Genomic DNA, 12,730 nt, shown 5'->3' on the forward strand with positions numbered 1-12,730 from the left:
AAGAGGATATTATAAATATCTTAAGTTAAAAAGCTTATCTAAATCAAAAATCAAAATCTTGAGTGATGAGTTTTTTGCCATAGTTTTAGGGGAATTGGATGTGGTGACTATGGAAAATTGGATGTGGAAGGAGGAAGGAAATAGGAGGAGTTTAATTCAGAATGGTACAAATTTGACATTATCTTTTATGAGCGTAAGTAAAAATAAATAAATAAATAACATTATCTCAATTTATATTACCATGTGTTGTAACATGCCAAGGGGTGTCGAGTGTTGGCATAACACGATGTCTTAGTAATCAAGTTTTGGTAATTTATCAACCGTGCAGCCTCATATGGTATGAGATTCAAACCACTATCTAAGTAGTAATCAAATTTCATATACAACATGGGGGGCGAGGAGTGCAAGTCATGTCTTGTTCCAAGGTAACAAGGCGCAATGATAAGGATACTACCACTTACACCTTTCTAATGGCATCTAGGCAATTTATTACCCATAATTTTCAAAAAATAGGGAAAGTTAAGCACCTGGTTTCTCTCTCTCCCCTGCTTCTTTAAAAAGAAGTGCTGCCTGAAAAGTTAAAATTATCAGAAAATAATAATTCGGAGGTATCTAAAGTACGATCACTGTATAGAAAAAACCATACCCTTATCACTTGAGCATGTGCTCTGATTTTCCTCCTTACTTCCTCCTTTTCTTCCTCCTTCTTCAAATCCAAAGTATATCTGAACCGCCTGGACGCATTTAGCACAAGTGCTGCTTGCTGTACATCGCCAACATAACAAATTTAAAATTTCTCATTATTTTTTTGTTAAAAGAAACATATATATTGTGGTTGATTATGTTAAGAGACCCACAGAGAGAGAATTTGAAACAGCCATAATCAAAGAAAATTATGCTTGTTATTCTCTGATTGGTGAATAAAATTTTATCTAGCATTATTTATTGTTGTTGGATCTAATCCACGTAATACACTTGCTTCTAGAACAATGTTTTTGGAACAGATAGCACAACTAAATGGTTAAATGCCCAAATTAACACCCATTTAAAATAGATGAAGATAATAAATGTAAAAAAAATGTGGAATCTGAATACTGTCAGATCTTACAGCACTTAACCTTTACTGAAGGAATGCCTGGAAAGAAAGGACTTCAGTTGACTAATCCTGATCCAATCCCACACAGGTAAGTTTGTTTGAGTTCACACCTTTTTATTTTTAAATTTTTTTTTCATATTTATAAATTTTTTAACTTTAAAAAACAATGTAAATAATAATTTTGAACCTGTTGTGAACCATTGAATCAAACCATAACTGACAGTTGTGAAGCATGAACCATAACCTCCTTTGAAGGTCAAGGGTCAAGATTTTTTGACCCGTCGAACCGACGATTCCGAACCGGCGAACCACAGTTCGGATCAGGTCTACCACCACCTCCCATTGGCCTCCCCTCAAAATCCCCTTTTTATGATTCCATCTTAATAGCGGTGTGATTCCCTGTCATTCCTACCTTTTCAACTTCGCTTGGCGTTCAAGGCACGTAGAATTAATCCCATATATTTCTCACTCATATCCGATGGACACGGAGTTATTCCATGAACTCACATAGAGATTTCTCATACATGTGTCTAGTGAACACTTAGTTCTCACACAAATCGCTGGCGTGCGGCCTTGCAAACTCACCTATAAGATTGGAGCCTTCTAACATCCACACACAATTGGAGACACACACCTTCCTCCTGGGCATCACAATGTCGTGTAGGATATGGCTGCCTTTGCAAAGAACCAGAAGTTGCACCTCTATAATGCTCCAGAAGCTACAAATCAAGAACTTCAGAAACAAAGGACAGGGTCAGCAGCATCCTCTACTGGCACCTTAGCTGGATTTGCTTCTGCAAATGCAACTTTGTCAAATCAGCCGTTTGTTCCAGCATAACCAGCTGTAGTTCCTCCCCATGTTGCGAGTTGCAACACTTAGGGGTGGTAATTTGTGTTTTGCAAGTTACAACTTATTGGGGATTCAATCAAAGTCTCACGGAAAGATTTGAAAAAGATCATGGGTTAAAAGATATAAGATATCTCTATTGGAATGAGACATTTTGGGTAGAGCTTAAGAGTAAAGACATGAGAGTTTAGACCAAAAGGGAACAATATCATACCATTGTGGAGATATGTGACATCCTTCAATCCAAACAAATAGTATTAGAGTCATAATCCAAACCAGATGTCATATGGGATGGCCTTGAACGAAGTCGTAGGGTGGTCCGGAGCATTAAGAGTGACCGGATGCTTGCGAGGAGGCCCGAAGCAGGTCATGGTGACCAGATATTCCCGGGAGACCCGGAGCAGGTTAGGGTGACCAAATACTCGCGGGGAGACCCGAAGCAGGTCAAGATGACAGGATACTTACGGGGAAGGCCTGAAGCAGGTCAGGGTGATCGGATGCTCGCGGGGTGACCCGGAGCAAGTCAAGGTGACCGGATACGGAGGCAAGTCAGGGTGACCGAATGCTCGCGAGGAAAACCCAAGATAGATCAGGGTGACTGGATGCTTGTGGGGAAGACTCAGAGCAGATCAGGGTGATTGGATGCTCGTGGGAAGGCTTGAAGCAGTTCAAGGTGACCAGATGCTTGTGGGAAGGCCTGGAGCAGGTCAAGCTGATCGAAGGCCCGGAGCGGGTCAGGGTGACTGAATGCTCGCGGGAAGGCCTGGAGCAAGACAGGGTGACCGGATGCTCGCAGGGAAGGCCCGAGGCAGGTCAGGATGACCAGATGCTCACGGGGAAGGTCCGAAGCAAGTTAGGGTAACCGGATCCTTGTGGAGATGGCCCGAACCAAAGCAAGTCAGAGTGACCGAATGCTTGCGGGAGGCTTGGAGCAAGTCAAGATGACCAGATGCTTGCGGAAAGGCCCGGAGCATATAAGAGTGATCGAATGCTCGTGGGGAGGCCCGAAGTAAGTCAAGAGTGACCCGATGCTCGCGGGAAAGCTCAGACCATGAGAATAATTGCGGTTCTTTGTTTGAAAGGAGGATTACTGAGCATCTAATAAAAGTCCCACATTGAAAAAATTTAGAAAAAATCATGGATTTAAAAGGATGTAAGACATCTCTATTGGAATGAGACCTTTTGGGTAGGGCCCAGGAGCAAAGTCATGAGGACTTAGACCCGAAATGGGCAATATCATATCATTGTAGAGATATGTGAACAAGCTTTAGACACAACACAACTAAATATAGATTTGGTGACTGTCATCACAAGCAACATTTTTGCCAATAACCATGTCAGTATGAATTCATTGAGTGCGCCAATAACCATGTCAGTATGAATTCATTGAGACACACTGATGCAGTACTCGTTTTGCAACTTTTGTTATTTGTTTTTTTTTTTTTAACAATTCATTCCACAAATAACGAATCCAATGTCCATGGTATCCCAAACCTTCTACCGGCAAAGAACAACTCATACCTTGGTTGCTAAGACTGCATAGTGGCATGGTGTGTTGGTGTAATGGAATTCCAGTTTTCTGACCAAATGCACACTAGTAATTTCCTACATTTAGTCCTATTCGTGGTTTCGCATCAATAGTTGTCCAGCATGTCATGAATCGGCAATAACCTTACAAATTTTTAGGATATTTATCTAGACTCCAACTTCTGCTACTTTCACCACAACCATTTGGCATCTGGAATTCCATTACTCCACTTCTCACTCCAAAACTAAGCCCGGAGCTTCGGAAAAACACTGAACTCAAAGCTTTTCTGGCATCAATTCTCCCGTCGAACCTTCCAACGACCGAACAAGGAACGATAATAAGCAAGATCAAGGAGCAAGTCTCAGTCATAGATAACCTCCAATCGATCTAAACGAGCTGCAAGAGTGGTTGAGGAAACAGACCCTCCATCGCCTGAGGCGTTCCACCGGTGCATTCTTCGGCGGGATGACGAAGGTGTCGTCGCAGTCGATCTCCTCGCCAGCAGCGGCTCCACTCTCCTCGTCGCGCGGCCGATGCGTCGATCGGCGGGGCGAGCTGGACTTGGGCGAGGCGTCGTCCATGCTGTCGCAGGAGAGATGACACCCGGCGCGTCCGGACCTGGGAGATCCAATGAGCATCAGTCGCGAGTCGATCGGGGAAGAAAAGAGGGGGAAAAGGCGAGAAAAGGCAGCGGCATCGATGCCCTCCTTCCTCCATGGACAAGCAAAGCGAGATCGCTTACCTTGACGCTGTAGATCGAAGGGAGCGTGAGGCGCTGAGAGCGGAATAAACTCCGAGAGCGAGACAGAGAGAGGGAAGAGACAGTGGAGGAAGGACGAAGGAGGCTTCCTCGTTGCTTCCTCCTTAGCTTGACTAGAAAGGGTTTTTATTTATACCTCCTGCTTTTCATGGTGGGATAGTCCGTAGAACTTCAACTCAGTAAAGGAAGTTTCCAGGTAATTTCGCAACTACACTTATAATTAAGATATTAAAGTGGAAACTTGCATGTAGGCCCTTTAAACGCAGTTTCGTACCAATTCACAAATCAGCGAAATTTACCGGATTTACAGCAGTACCTTAAATTCTATGAGTAAAATGAGAAAAAGCGAGTCTTAATTTTGATAAGTTAAAGGGCACAAACTAGTAAAATTTTAAAAATGGCAACGGCAACTCTCAACCCTTAATTACTTTTTTTATTGACATAGAAAATATTATGATAGAGCCCTAGTAAAAAGTATAAGTAGAATTTTTTAAAAAATTAGGTATTAATATAACACATATTGAGATAATTAAAAATATATATAAAGATATAATGATCAGAGTAAAAATTTAAACAAAAGTATTTTTAATAATAATATAATTATATCAATGATCAATTCTAAGTCCTTATCTCTTTATATTAATTATGAACGAACTCGTTACGCATATTCAAGACAGTACTATGGTACATATTATTTGTAGATAATATTATTTTAATAGATAAAACACGTGAATGAGTAAATGTTAAACTAAGATTTTGGCGGGAAACACTATAAGAGAAAAGTTTTAGGCTCAGTAGAATAAAGATAGAATATATGAAATTTAAGTTTAGTAATATTAGATATAATATGATAATTGTTAAGATAGGAAACGATGAGTTGTTTGAACTCGAGAGCTTTAGATATTTATGATCATTTTTATAAAATTATGAAGAGATTAAGAGAGATGTCTTACACGTAATGTACAAGTAGGATGATTAAAACGAAGGAGATTGTCCGATATTTTACATGACAATAAAATACCTCTAAAATAAAAAAAAACTACAAAATCGTAATTAGAGCTACTGTATTATATAGAACTAAATGTTAGATTATGGCTCGAGTGCATGAGTAGAAGATGAGTGTTAAAATGTATGTGTGAACATACAAGAATGAACGACAATAAGAAATGAGAGCATCAAAAAGAAAGTCGAAGTTACATCTATTGAGGAAAAACTCTAAGAAACATATTTAAAATGGTACAGACATGTACTTAGATGATCAATAAATGCTCCAGTTAAGCGATATGAAATTATATCAAACGAGTAAAAGGAATATTAAAAAAAAAACTTAGTTATCATGTATAAAATAAGATAAAATTTATTTAAGTGTAAATGATGATATAATTAGAGATATAGTTTCATAACGTAAAAACATTTATATATTTAACCCCACCTAGTGGAATAAGAATGGGTTGTTATTGGTGTAGTAGTAATATTAACTTTTTTGTAATCTTATTCTTTTTAATTTAATTTACATATTTATTATAATTTTATATTGCACGATTAAAATGTTTATTAATTAGTTAAATATATACCTATACTATTTTATTTAATATTTTTAATAAATTAAAAAGGAGCTCACAAATGCAAAGGAAAAAAAATAAGAGAATTATACCAGTAGAGGAATTAAAAACAAAAGAAAACCTCACCACTAGTCAGAGAGGAGAAAAGTCCATGTGGGTTGTCATAAGAGTTGAGAGCCGGTTGAATTGATGGAAAAGGATTAACCATTTTTTTGTGTTTTTTCGGATATATTAGAGTATTCACATCAGTTTTCCTATTCAAAATATATAATTTAAGGTAAAAAAATTATTTTATTAAATTTGGATATCCACTTTTCAATACATCATATATCAACTTCTCTATTTCTTCTATCTCCTCTATAATGTTTAGGGAATGGAATCCATTTCTTAAATTTAGAGAAAGTACTGTTCAAAATGTATAATTTAGGAAATGAATAGGATAGCTGATGTAAAGATTTTTTAGTTATCCTATCTAAAATTTAAAATAAAATCTTTAAATAAAATATCTGATGTAGATGCTTTTACATTGTCAGGATGGTTATGGACCAAAAGTACGATTGTTGTGATTGTTCGGAATTGCCAAGGGTTGACATCGAAAGGAATCACTTAGCGAGGATGCATCCACTCAGGTAAATTACTTCACATGAGTGCTGACTCAAGAGAGTTTGTCCAAACCCCTAATGTCGGCCTCAGAACATAAAAACGTTTAAATATTTATAATCAATTGTCCTCTCAAGTTGAATATTTTAAGTGCCTAAAAAAATAATTTCTTGACTCTAAATATTCTTGTTAGCGAGCTGAATTTATGATTTCTTCTACTATTTTTTTTTACTATTTTACAGCACAAAGTCAAATTTTGTAAGATTAATTCAAGTTATGAATATTTCAATCACGCCACTGTTCATAATATTTTTTGAAACATTTTCAAATTATTTGAATTTATTTTTGCAAAACTAGTAAAATGCAGGGGCTAAGTGAAAATTATCCCCAAAGCCTCATGAATCACCTGGCGATCAATAAATTAATGAAGTCGGCACTTTATCGTTTTGTTGTTTCTGTTGCTAGGAATAATGGCAGCATCTATAATATTTTATTGATTATAAATTCAGGTATATATAAAATGTTAGGTAAAAAAAACTCTCCTGATTATTAAAATTATCAAAAGGACACCACTTGCTTTAAAAAAAATAAAATAACATTCTAATATATTTTTTATCATAAAATAATTTTATTTAAATCCTACTGTATCAATTTAATTAAAAATATTATATATAAAGTATTTTTATATTAAAAAAATTCTTCGTTTAATTGTCCTAACAACTATTAAATAATTATTATTATAATAATTTGATGATGATTTTATTTTTTTAAATGATAGCAATCAAATTTAAACAGCCAAATTAAATTAAAAAAATATAATTTATTTTAACACATTACACAGCTATGAACTTATACAGTTGCTATAACAATAATTAAATAAAATTATTTTTAATATAAAAATATAATAAAATATTATTTTATCTGGGAGATGATGCTAATACATAAATGGAACAACTTAATTAAATTAATAGTGTCAAGTTTACATTATTAAATTACCAGCTGTCAATTTAAATTTATTATTTAAAACTGTTACACATTAAATTGAGGGGTTCGATTCCTTACGAGGGAGAGGGAAAAAGAAAGAGGCGCAACTGAGTTAGCATAAGGGAAGGAGAAGAGAGTTAGGATGGGGAAGGGGACTGTAGCTTTCGCTGTGTTAGCTGACTAACGGAAGCCGGTTTCGGGAGAGGAATGAAGAACGCGAAGAAGGAGGAGAGATAGGACACGGGAGGAAGGGTCGCGAAAAAACAAAGGGGGAGGAGGAGAATTAGGATACGAGTCGAGAATGAAGAAGATTACAAAAGACCTCGTCTATAATTTTTTATCCTACATGGACTTGGCCACGAATGATGCCACCTCAGTCGTGGAGGAAATTCGTTGTGAGCATCATTTCAATTTAATAATATAAATTTATTTATTATTTTAAAATTTTTTTATTTATTTAGTAAGTTAATAAAAATTTATTCATGAATATTATTCAGAAAAATTATTTATAAAAATTAACAAACCGGATGCATTTAGTCAAACTTACTTCAATACAAAACTGGTACAACCCTAATAATTTGGGACAATTCCACACGAATTAAATGCTGACAAAGTAGAAATTTTCCTTTTCCATTGGTTACTGCGAGTTACAAGGGAAGGAATAGTTCTCACGCAGACTACCATTTATAGAAGCACGCGAGAGAGAGACATCACTCACAACTGATTCCATAGTCATCAACACAGAAAAGGAACCAATCTCTTAATCATGCAACAATAATCTCCTTCATGTCCTTGGAAAATAAGCATTTACAACAAATAAAACTACAGCTAATGATCTCGCCTGCAAGCTAGAATACCATAAAATTACCTCAAAGTAGTACATACACATCGAAAAGCATTAGCCTCCTCTCGTCTCTTCGTTCTTGTGCTGTCACTGGCTCCATGAGCATTGGTTGTAAATGGGTAGCAAAGTTGAAGAGATTCTGATGAAATAGTGCTGATTCTACCACACAAATAAGCATTGATCTAGCTGGATTGTAGATAATGATTTAGCTCACGTAAATAGTTCCGCACTTCATACGGTGATGTCGAAAGTTGCCCCTTCTGTGGGTTCAGGCAAAGCATTTGGAATTGCTGGAGAAGGGTTTTTGGAAAGATCCCTCATCATGCCCTGAAGACAGTAACATGATTTAGCATCAATCATGTTTCGAGTCATGTTCATTTCATATAAATACCAGACTAATTCTTCAAAAAAAAACTTGAGTTCCAGTGATCAAAGTATCAAACTACCAAATAGCAATGATTACTAGAGCTACAAGGTAATTGTTCGTTCTGCAGAATGAGACTTTATTTTCCTAAGCTATGACATCTGCTTTTAGACTAGTTCTAAATGATTTAACAATACCTGTTAGCCCTATATATACAGAAGGAAGATACACTCACTACTTGTATCAGGGCTATCGACAGTTAGTTAAGATTAAAGAAGTGTACTTGATTACATGGACTACATATATTCATCAGCATTACTTACTCCGAAGTGAACGCAAAAGTAATTCATCAAACAAAGTAAATGTGAGTTCAGAATTTAAGAGGATTAGCATTTCCAAATGTTTCCTACCTTGTTTGCCCAAACAAGTCCACATGCATTGCACAAGGTCCGTGGTCCATCAGGTCCACGGCGCATCATCGGAGTAGAATGTGCGCTGATACCACAGTGATGACATCTGTGCAAATGGATAGCCAATATCAGATCTTGAAATTCAAAACAATTCGTCGGTACAACATATAAGAAAATTTTATTTGGATGTTCATTATCCTGGAGACGTAGAATTTTAATTAAGATGTTTGATACTTGATTTTTTCAGTAAACTGAACAAATATTCAGTTACCTTCCAATCTCGTTTCTTTACATGCTCATCACCCAAAAAACATCTTGCAACCACTACACTACCTTCTAAAGTAACTTGAATCCTAAAAATGTCAAGTTTTTGCCCAAAACATAAATTCATAAATTATTTCCAAAGCTTACGCAGATGCCCCTGGAATCTTATTCTCTGGTGAACCAGATTCTTGGTTTGCACCAGTAGCATCACCCATGGAACAGTCAGTTTTAGATTTTGATGATGTAAATTGACCCTTATTTCGCTGCATCCTGTATCAAATATAAAAAGAATTAAATTTGGAATGGAAAGGGATAGGTAAGCAAAATAGACAAGAAAGAAATGTCTTTAAAAAAAAAATTTTAAAAATAATTGTAAGCAATAATATTTTAATTTTAACATGTGTTGTCCATATACAAGTAGGTGAGAGGTCTCACATCATCAATCTATTGATGCACCTGTTATATATCCAGATAATAAAAAATACATCATCCAACAAAGAATTGCATGAAGACACGATGGCTCTTATATATCCACATAATAAAAAATACATCATCCAACAAAGAATTGCATAAAGACACGATGGCTCTTATATATCCACATAATAAAAAATACATCATCCAACAAAGAATTGCATGAAGACACGATGGGCTCTGACATGGAAAAATCAGATAATAGTCACAAGTAGTTAAGCTTGTATTAACATGCCATGTTCGTAGAATTGCTGTTTTCCAAGTGAACATGAATACTTGTCAAACTATTGATCAGAATGTGCCCACATCACCTCAACTAATCCTACAAAGAACTTTGAAATCCATGATTGATTTGCAAGAGGATACGAAGAGGTACCGAAAAGTGACACATGGAATGGGTTGTAACAAAAAGCAAGAAAATGAACAATAATCTTTACATTCCTAAACTGAAATTTCGAGACCTCTAACAATAAAATAATATTTTGCACAATTCTTTGGTTGAAGGTTGAAATTGTATACAGGTTGGTTATGGTTTCCCAAAGATTGGTCCGCATGAAAAAAAACTAAGGTAGCCCATAGCATCTTAGTCTGCCTGATCATTGTCAATGGAGAAGCAACAATTGTCACTGACACATGATACTGCAAAAAGAGCTCAATATAGCAGGTGCTTAGTATGAGATATTGAAAGATCGAATGAATCAGGATATGTGAAGAATTCATGCAGACCCACCAACAGATAAAACAATATTCCACTTTCAACAGTTAGAAATCAAAATAGAATCTCAAACCATATTTCTTTTAGCTTCTCAACATCTCACATTGTTCATTATCACCTGTGACAATATGATTCCTTGGCTCTCAACAGTGAATTTTTCCCATGGTAATACTTGTCAAAAAAAAAGACTAACCATTATGAACAAATTAAGATAGTTTCTTACAAAAATTTGAACCTAGATGAAACAATTAGGCACATCCAAAGTCAAAAGCACTAGTGAAAATTTCAAGCCTAGTAGTGTAAGCCTACAAGAGCAATATAAGGTGTTCAATTTCCAAGGTCCAAATTGACTGGGGCATCTTAATCTCATCCTCTGCCTTTTCATAATGTACAGTCGCAGGGATAATTGGACTTGGATTGCGCTCTCCATCTTTCCCTTTATACAAGAATTTCCTGCCCGATCAAGGAGGTTTGATATAACAACTTCATTCATTATTTCTTTCTCAAACCTTTTGAGAAAGCAGAAATGTTTCACTGCTCACGTTTTGCAACTTTCCAACTAATTAATAAGAACTGAAAAGAAACTGAACTTGGCAAACATGTCTTTTACTCTTTTACAAGTGCCTTTAAGCTTTCACTTAATTGCACAACCATCAAAACTAATTATGAGAAAATAATTATGCTGATATCAATAACATTCACTAGCATGCAGAAAAATGGATTACAAAATCAGAAATAGGAATGCAATGCCATATTGATTGGTGTTCCCATCAAACTGATTATTAAAATGGCAAGATGACTACAAGCATGTTAAAAGTAATATTGAAATGGTAATGTGCAAAATACATAATCACTAGAGGAATGCTTTTAGATAATGCACTCTCCTACCTTGATGCTACTTCTTTGCGGACAGTATAACGTATTTTCTTCTCAAAGTTCCGCTCTTTTCTCTTTTCTCGGAACCGCATTAAGGACGCAAGTCTATGAGGTATATCTCCACGCTGCCACATATCAAAAGCCCCTGAAGTCATTAATGCGTCAAAAGCAAATTGGCAAGTGGTTATGTTTAACAATACCTTGGTTGGGATAGTGGATGGTGGGAAAGGATTTGATCCAGTCTGCATCTCACGACCTCCCAGTAACAAGAGCACAGCCTGAACCTACAATGCAGCAAAATTTAATTTTTAGGATTGCAGCAACTAAATCGAGTACTAGCTGGTGAACAAAAACCAACCTTTTCGGGAGAAACAGAATCAAAAACGTATACTTCGCCCTGGAATGAGAGAGTGAGCTGATTCCCGCCTGCTTGTACGGGTCCTAGAGCCTGAGTATCAACCAGATGACTCGGACCAGATGGTCCTTCTGTCTCCATCTCCCCGTTCTCCACTGCTCCTACGCCTTCCTCCTCCATCCCGTGGCTACCGCTGCTGCAGTCCGCCTCTTCGTACTGCTGCAATGCTAGCGCATCCGCGGCGGCAATCAACTCCCCGGTCCCGCCTACTGCGTTAGACTCATCAACGTGGGACGGGAGCGACACGCCGGGCAGCACCTGGTGGCCGGCCGACATGTTGTGGATGTGGTGGCCCGGAAAGCTCTCGACGCCCGCCGGGTTTACGCCATCGAGTGGGATGGGGTTTCCACTCATCCCTGGAAGCCAAGATCTCGCGAGAGCGCTCGAATTCTCCGAGCTTCATAAATTAATCAGACAAAAAAATCAGGTAGAGAACGAAAACAACTCAAGTCGAACAAGAAACAAAATTCAAAAATGAAAAAAAAACAAAAGGGAAAATACGAGCTCTCGGAACGCTTGCGATCGATCCGAAGGCAAATCGCTACCAATGGATCAAATCCGCGAACGAGGAAACCCTAGAAGGAGAGGAGACACTAAGGGTAAGGCGATAAATTTAACGTGCGACTGTTCACATGGATGAAATCATGCGGTCGGAGAAAAAAGGACATTTTTTCTTTTTAATTTACTGATTTACCCAACTCCTTATTTGCATTTTTTAAAATCAAAACAACGCCCCAAATTTTTAGAATCGTTAAAAATACTTGTTTTTTAAAAAATAATAATAATAATAAAAGACAGCCAATAGAATTTTTATATCTAAAATATTTTTATTCAAGATGAAAACTATATACACACAAGTTGCACGACTCATTTCTGTCTAAAAGTAATCTAGGAGGTTCAATATTTAGATACATCATTGTTTTAATAAAAAATTTATTAAATCTTAAATCATAAATATTATACCCCGAATATTGTACTTCTATGAGCACTTATT

At 36.6% G+C, this 12,730-nt stretch overlaps 2 protein-coding genes across 3 annotated transcripts in view; both read right to left on the reverse strand.

The window, feature by feature from the left end:
* LOC121982460 (calcium-transporting ATPase 5, plasma membrane-type-like) overlaps positions 1–4,355 on the reverse strand; it is a 31,873-nt gene extending 27,518 nt beyond the window's left edge. Inside the window, exons 1-4 of the mRNA XM_042535532.1 lie at positions 4,214–4,355; positions 3,894–4,089; positions 647–763; positions 528–570 (exon numbers count right to left, since the gene is read on the reverse strand). Of these exons, the coding sequence (XP_042391466.1) occupies positions 528–570; positions 647–763; positions 3,894–4,052 (319 nt within the window). The 5' untranslated portion in view covers positions 4,053–4,089; positions 4,214–4,355. The remainder of the gene's footprint in view (positions 1–527; positions 571–646; positions 764–3,893; positions 4,090–4,213) is intronic.
* Positions 4,356–8,114: 3,759 nt separating this feature from the next.
* On the reverse strand, positions 8,115–12,378 carry LOC121982461 (GATA transcription factor 20-like). 2 transcript variants are annotated; one of them, XM_042535537.1, is made up of 7 exons: positions 12,238–12,378; positions 11,680–12,133; positions 11,522–11,605; positions 11,334–11,446; positions 9,407–9,529; positions 8,996–9,101; positions 8,115–8,548 (listed from the first exon to the last, which is right to left on the reverse strand). In XM_042535537.1, the coding sequence occupies exons 2-7, from the start codon at positions 12,088–12,090 to the stop codon at positions 8,453–8,455; spliced, it is 933 nt and encodes a 310-aa protein (XP_042391471.1). In that variant the 5' UTR covers positions 12,091–12,133; positions 12,238–12,378; the 3' UTR covers positions 8,115–8,452. The 2 variants fall into 2 exon arrangements, with proteins under 2 accessions (XP_042391471.1, XP_042391470.1); XM_042535536.1 differs by having other exon boundaries at positions 11,334–11,605.
* Positions 12,379–12,730: the final 352 nt, after the last annotated feature.

This window comes from Zingiber officinale, chromosome 5A, assembly GCF_018446385.1.
Source record: "Zingiber officinale cultivar Zhangliang chromosome 5A, Zo_v1.1, whole genome shotgun sequence".
NCBI lineage: Eukaryota > Viridiplantae > Streptophyta > Magnoliopsida > Zingiberales > Zingiberaceae > Zingiber > Zingiber officinale.

Excerpts from the sequence above, each read along its gene's own strand:
- LOC121982461 (XM_042535536.1), bottom strand. The coding sequence starts at position 12,090 with ATGAGTGGAAACCCCATCCCACTCGATGGCGTAAACCCGGCGGGCGTC. Across the intron at positions 9,530-11,333 it reads CGCAAAGAAGTAGCATCAAG|GATGCAGCGAAATAAGGGTC; the intron begins GTAGGAGAGTGC and ends TATTTGATACAG. Across the intron at positions 8,549-8,995 it reads GACTTGTTTGGGCAAACAAG|GGCATGATGAGGGATCTTTC; the intron begins GTAGGAAACATT and ends TACTGTCTTCAG.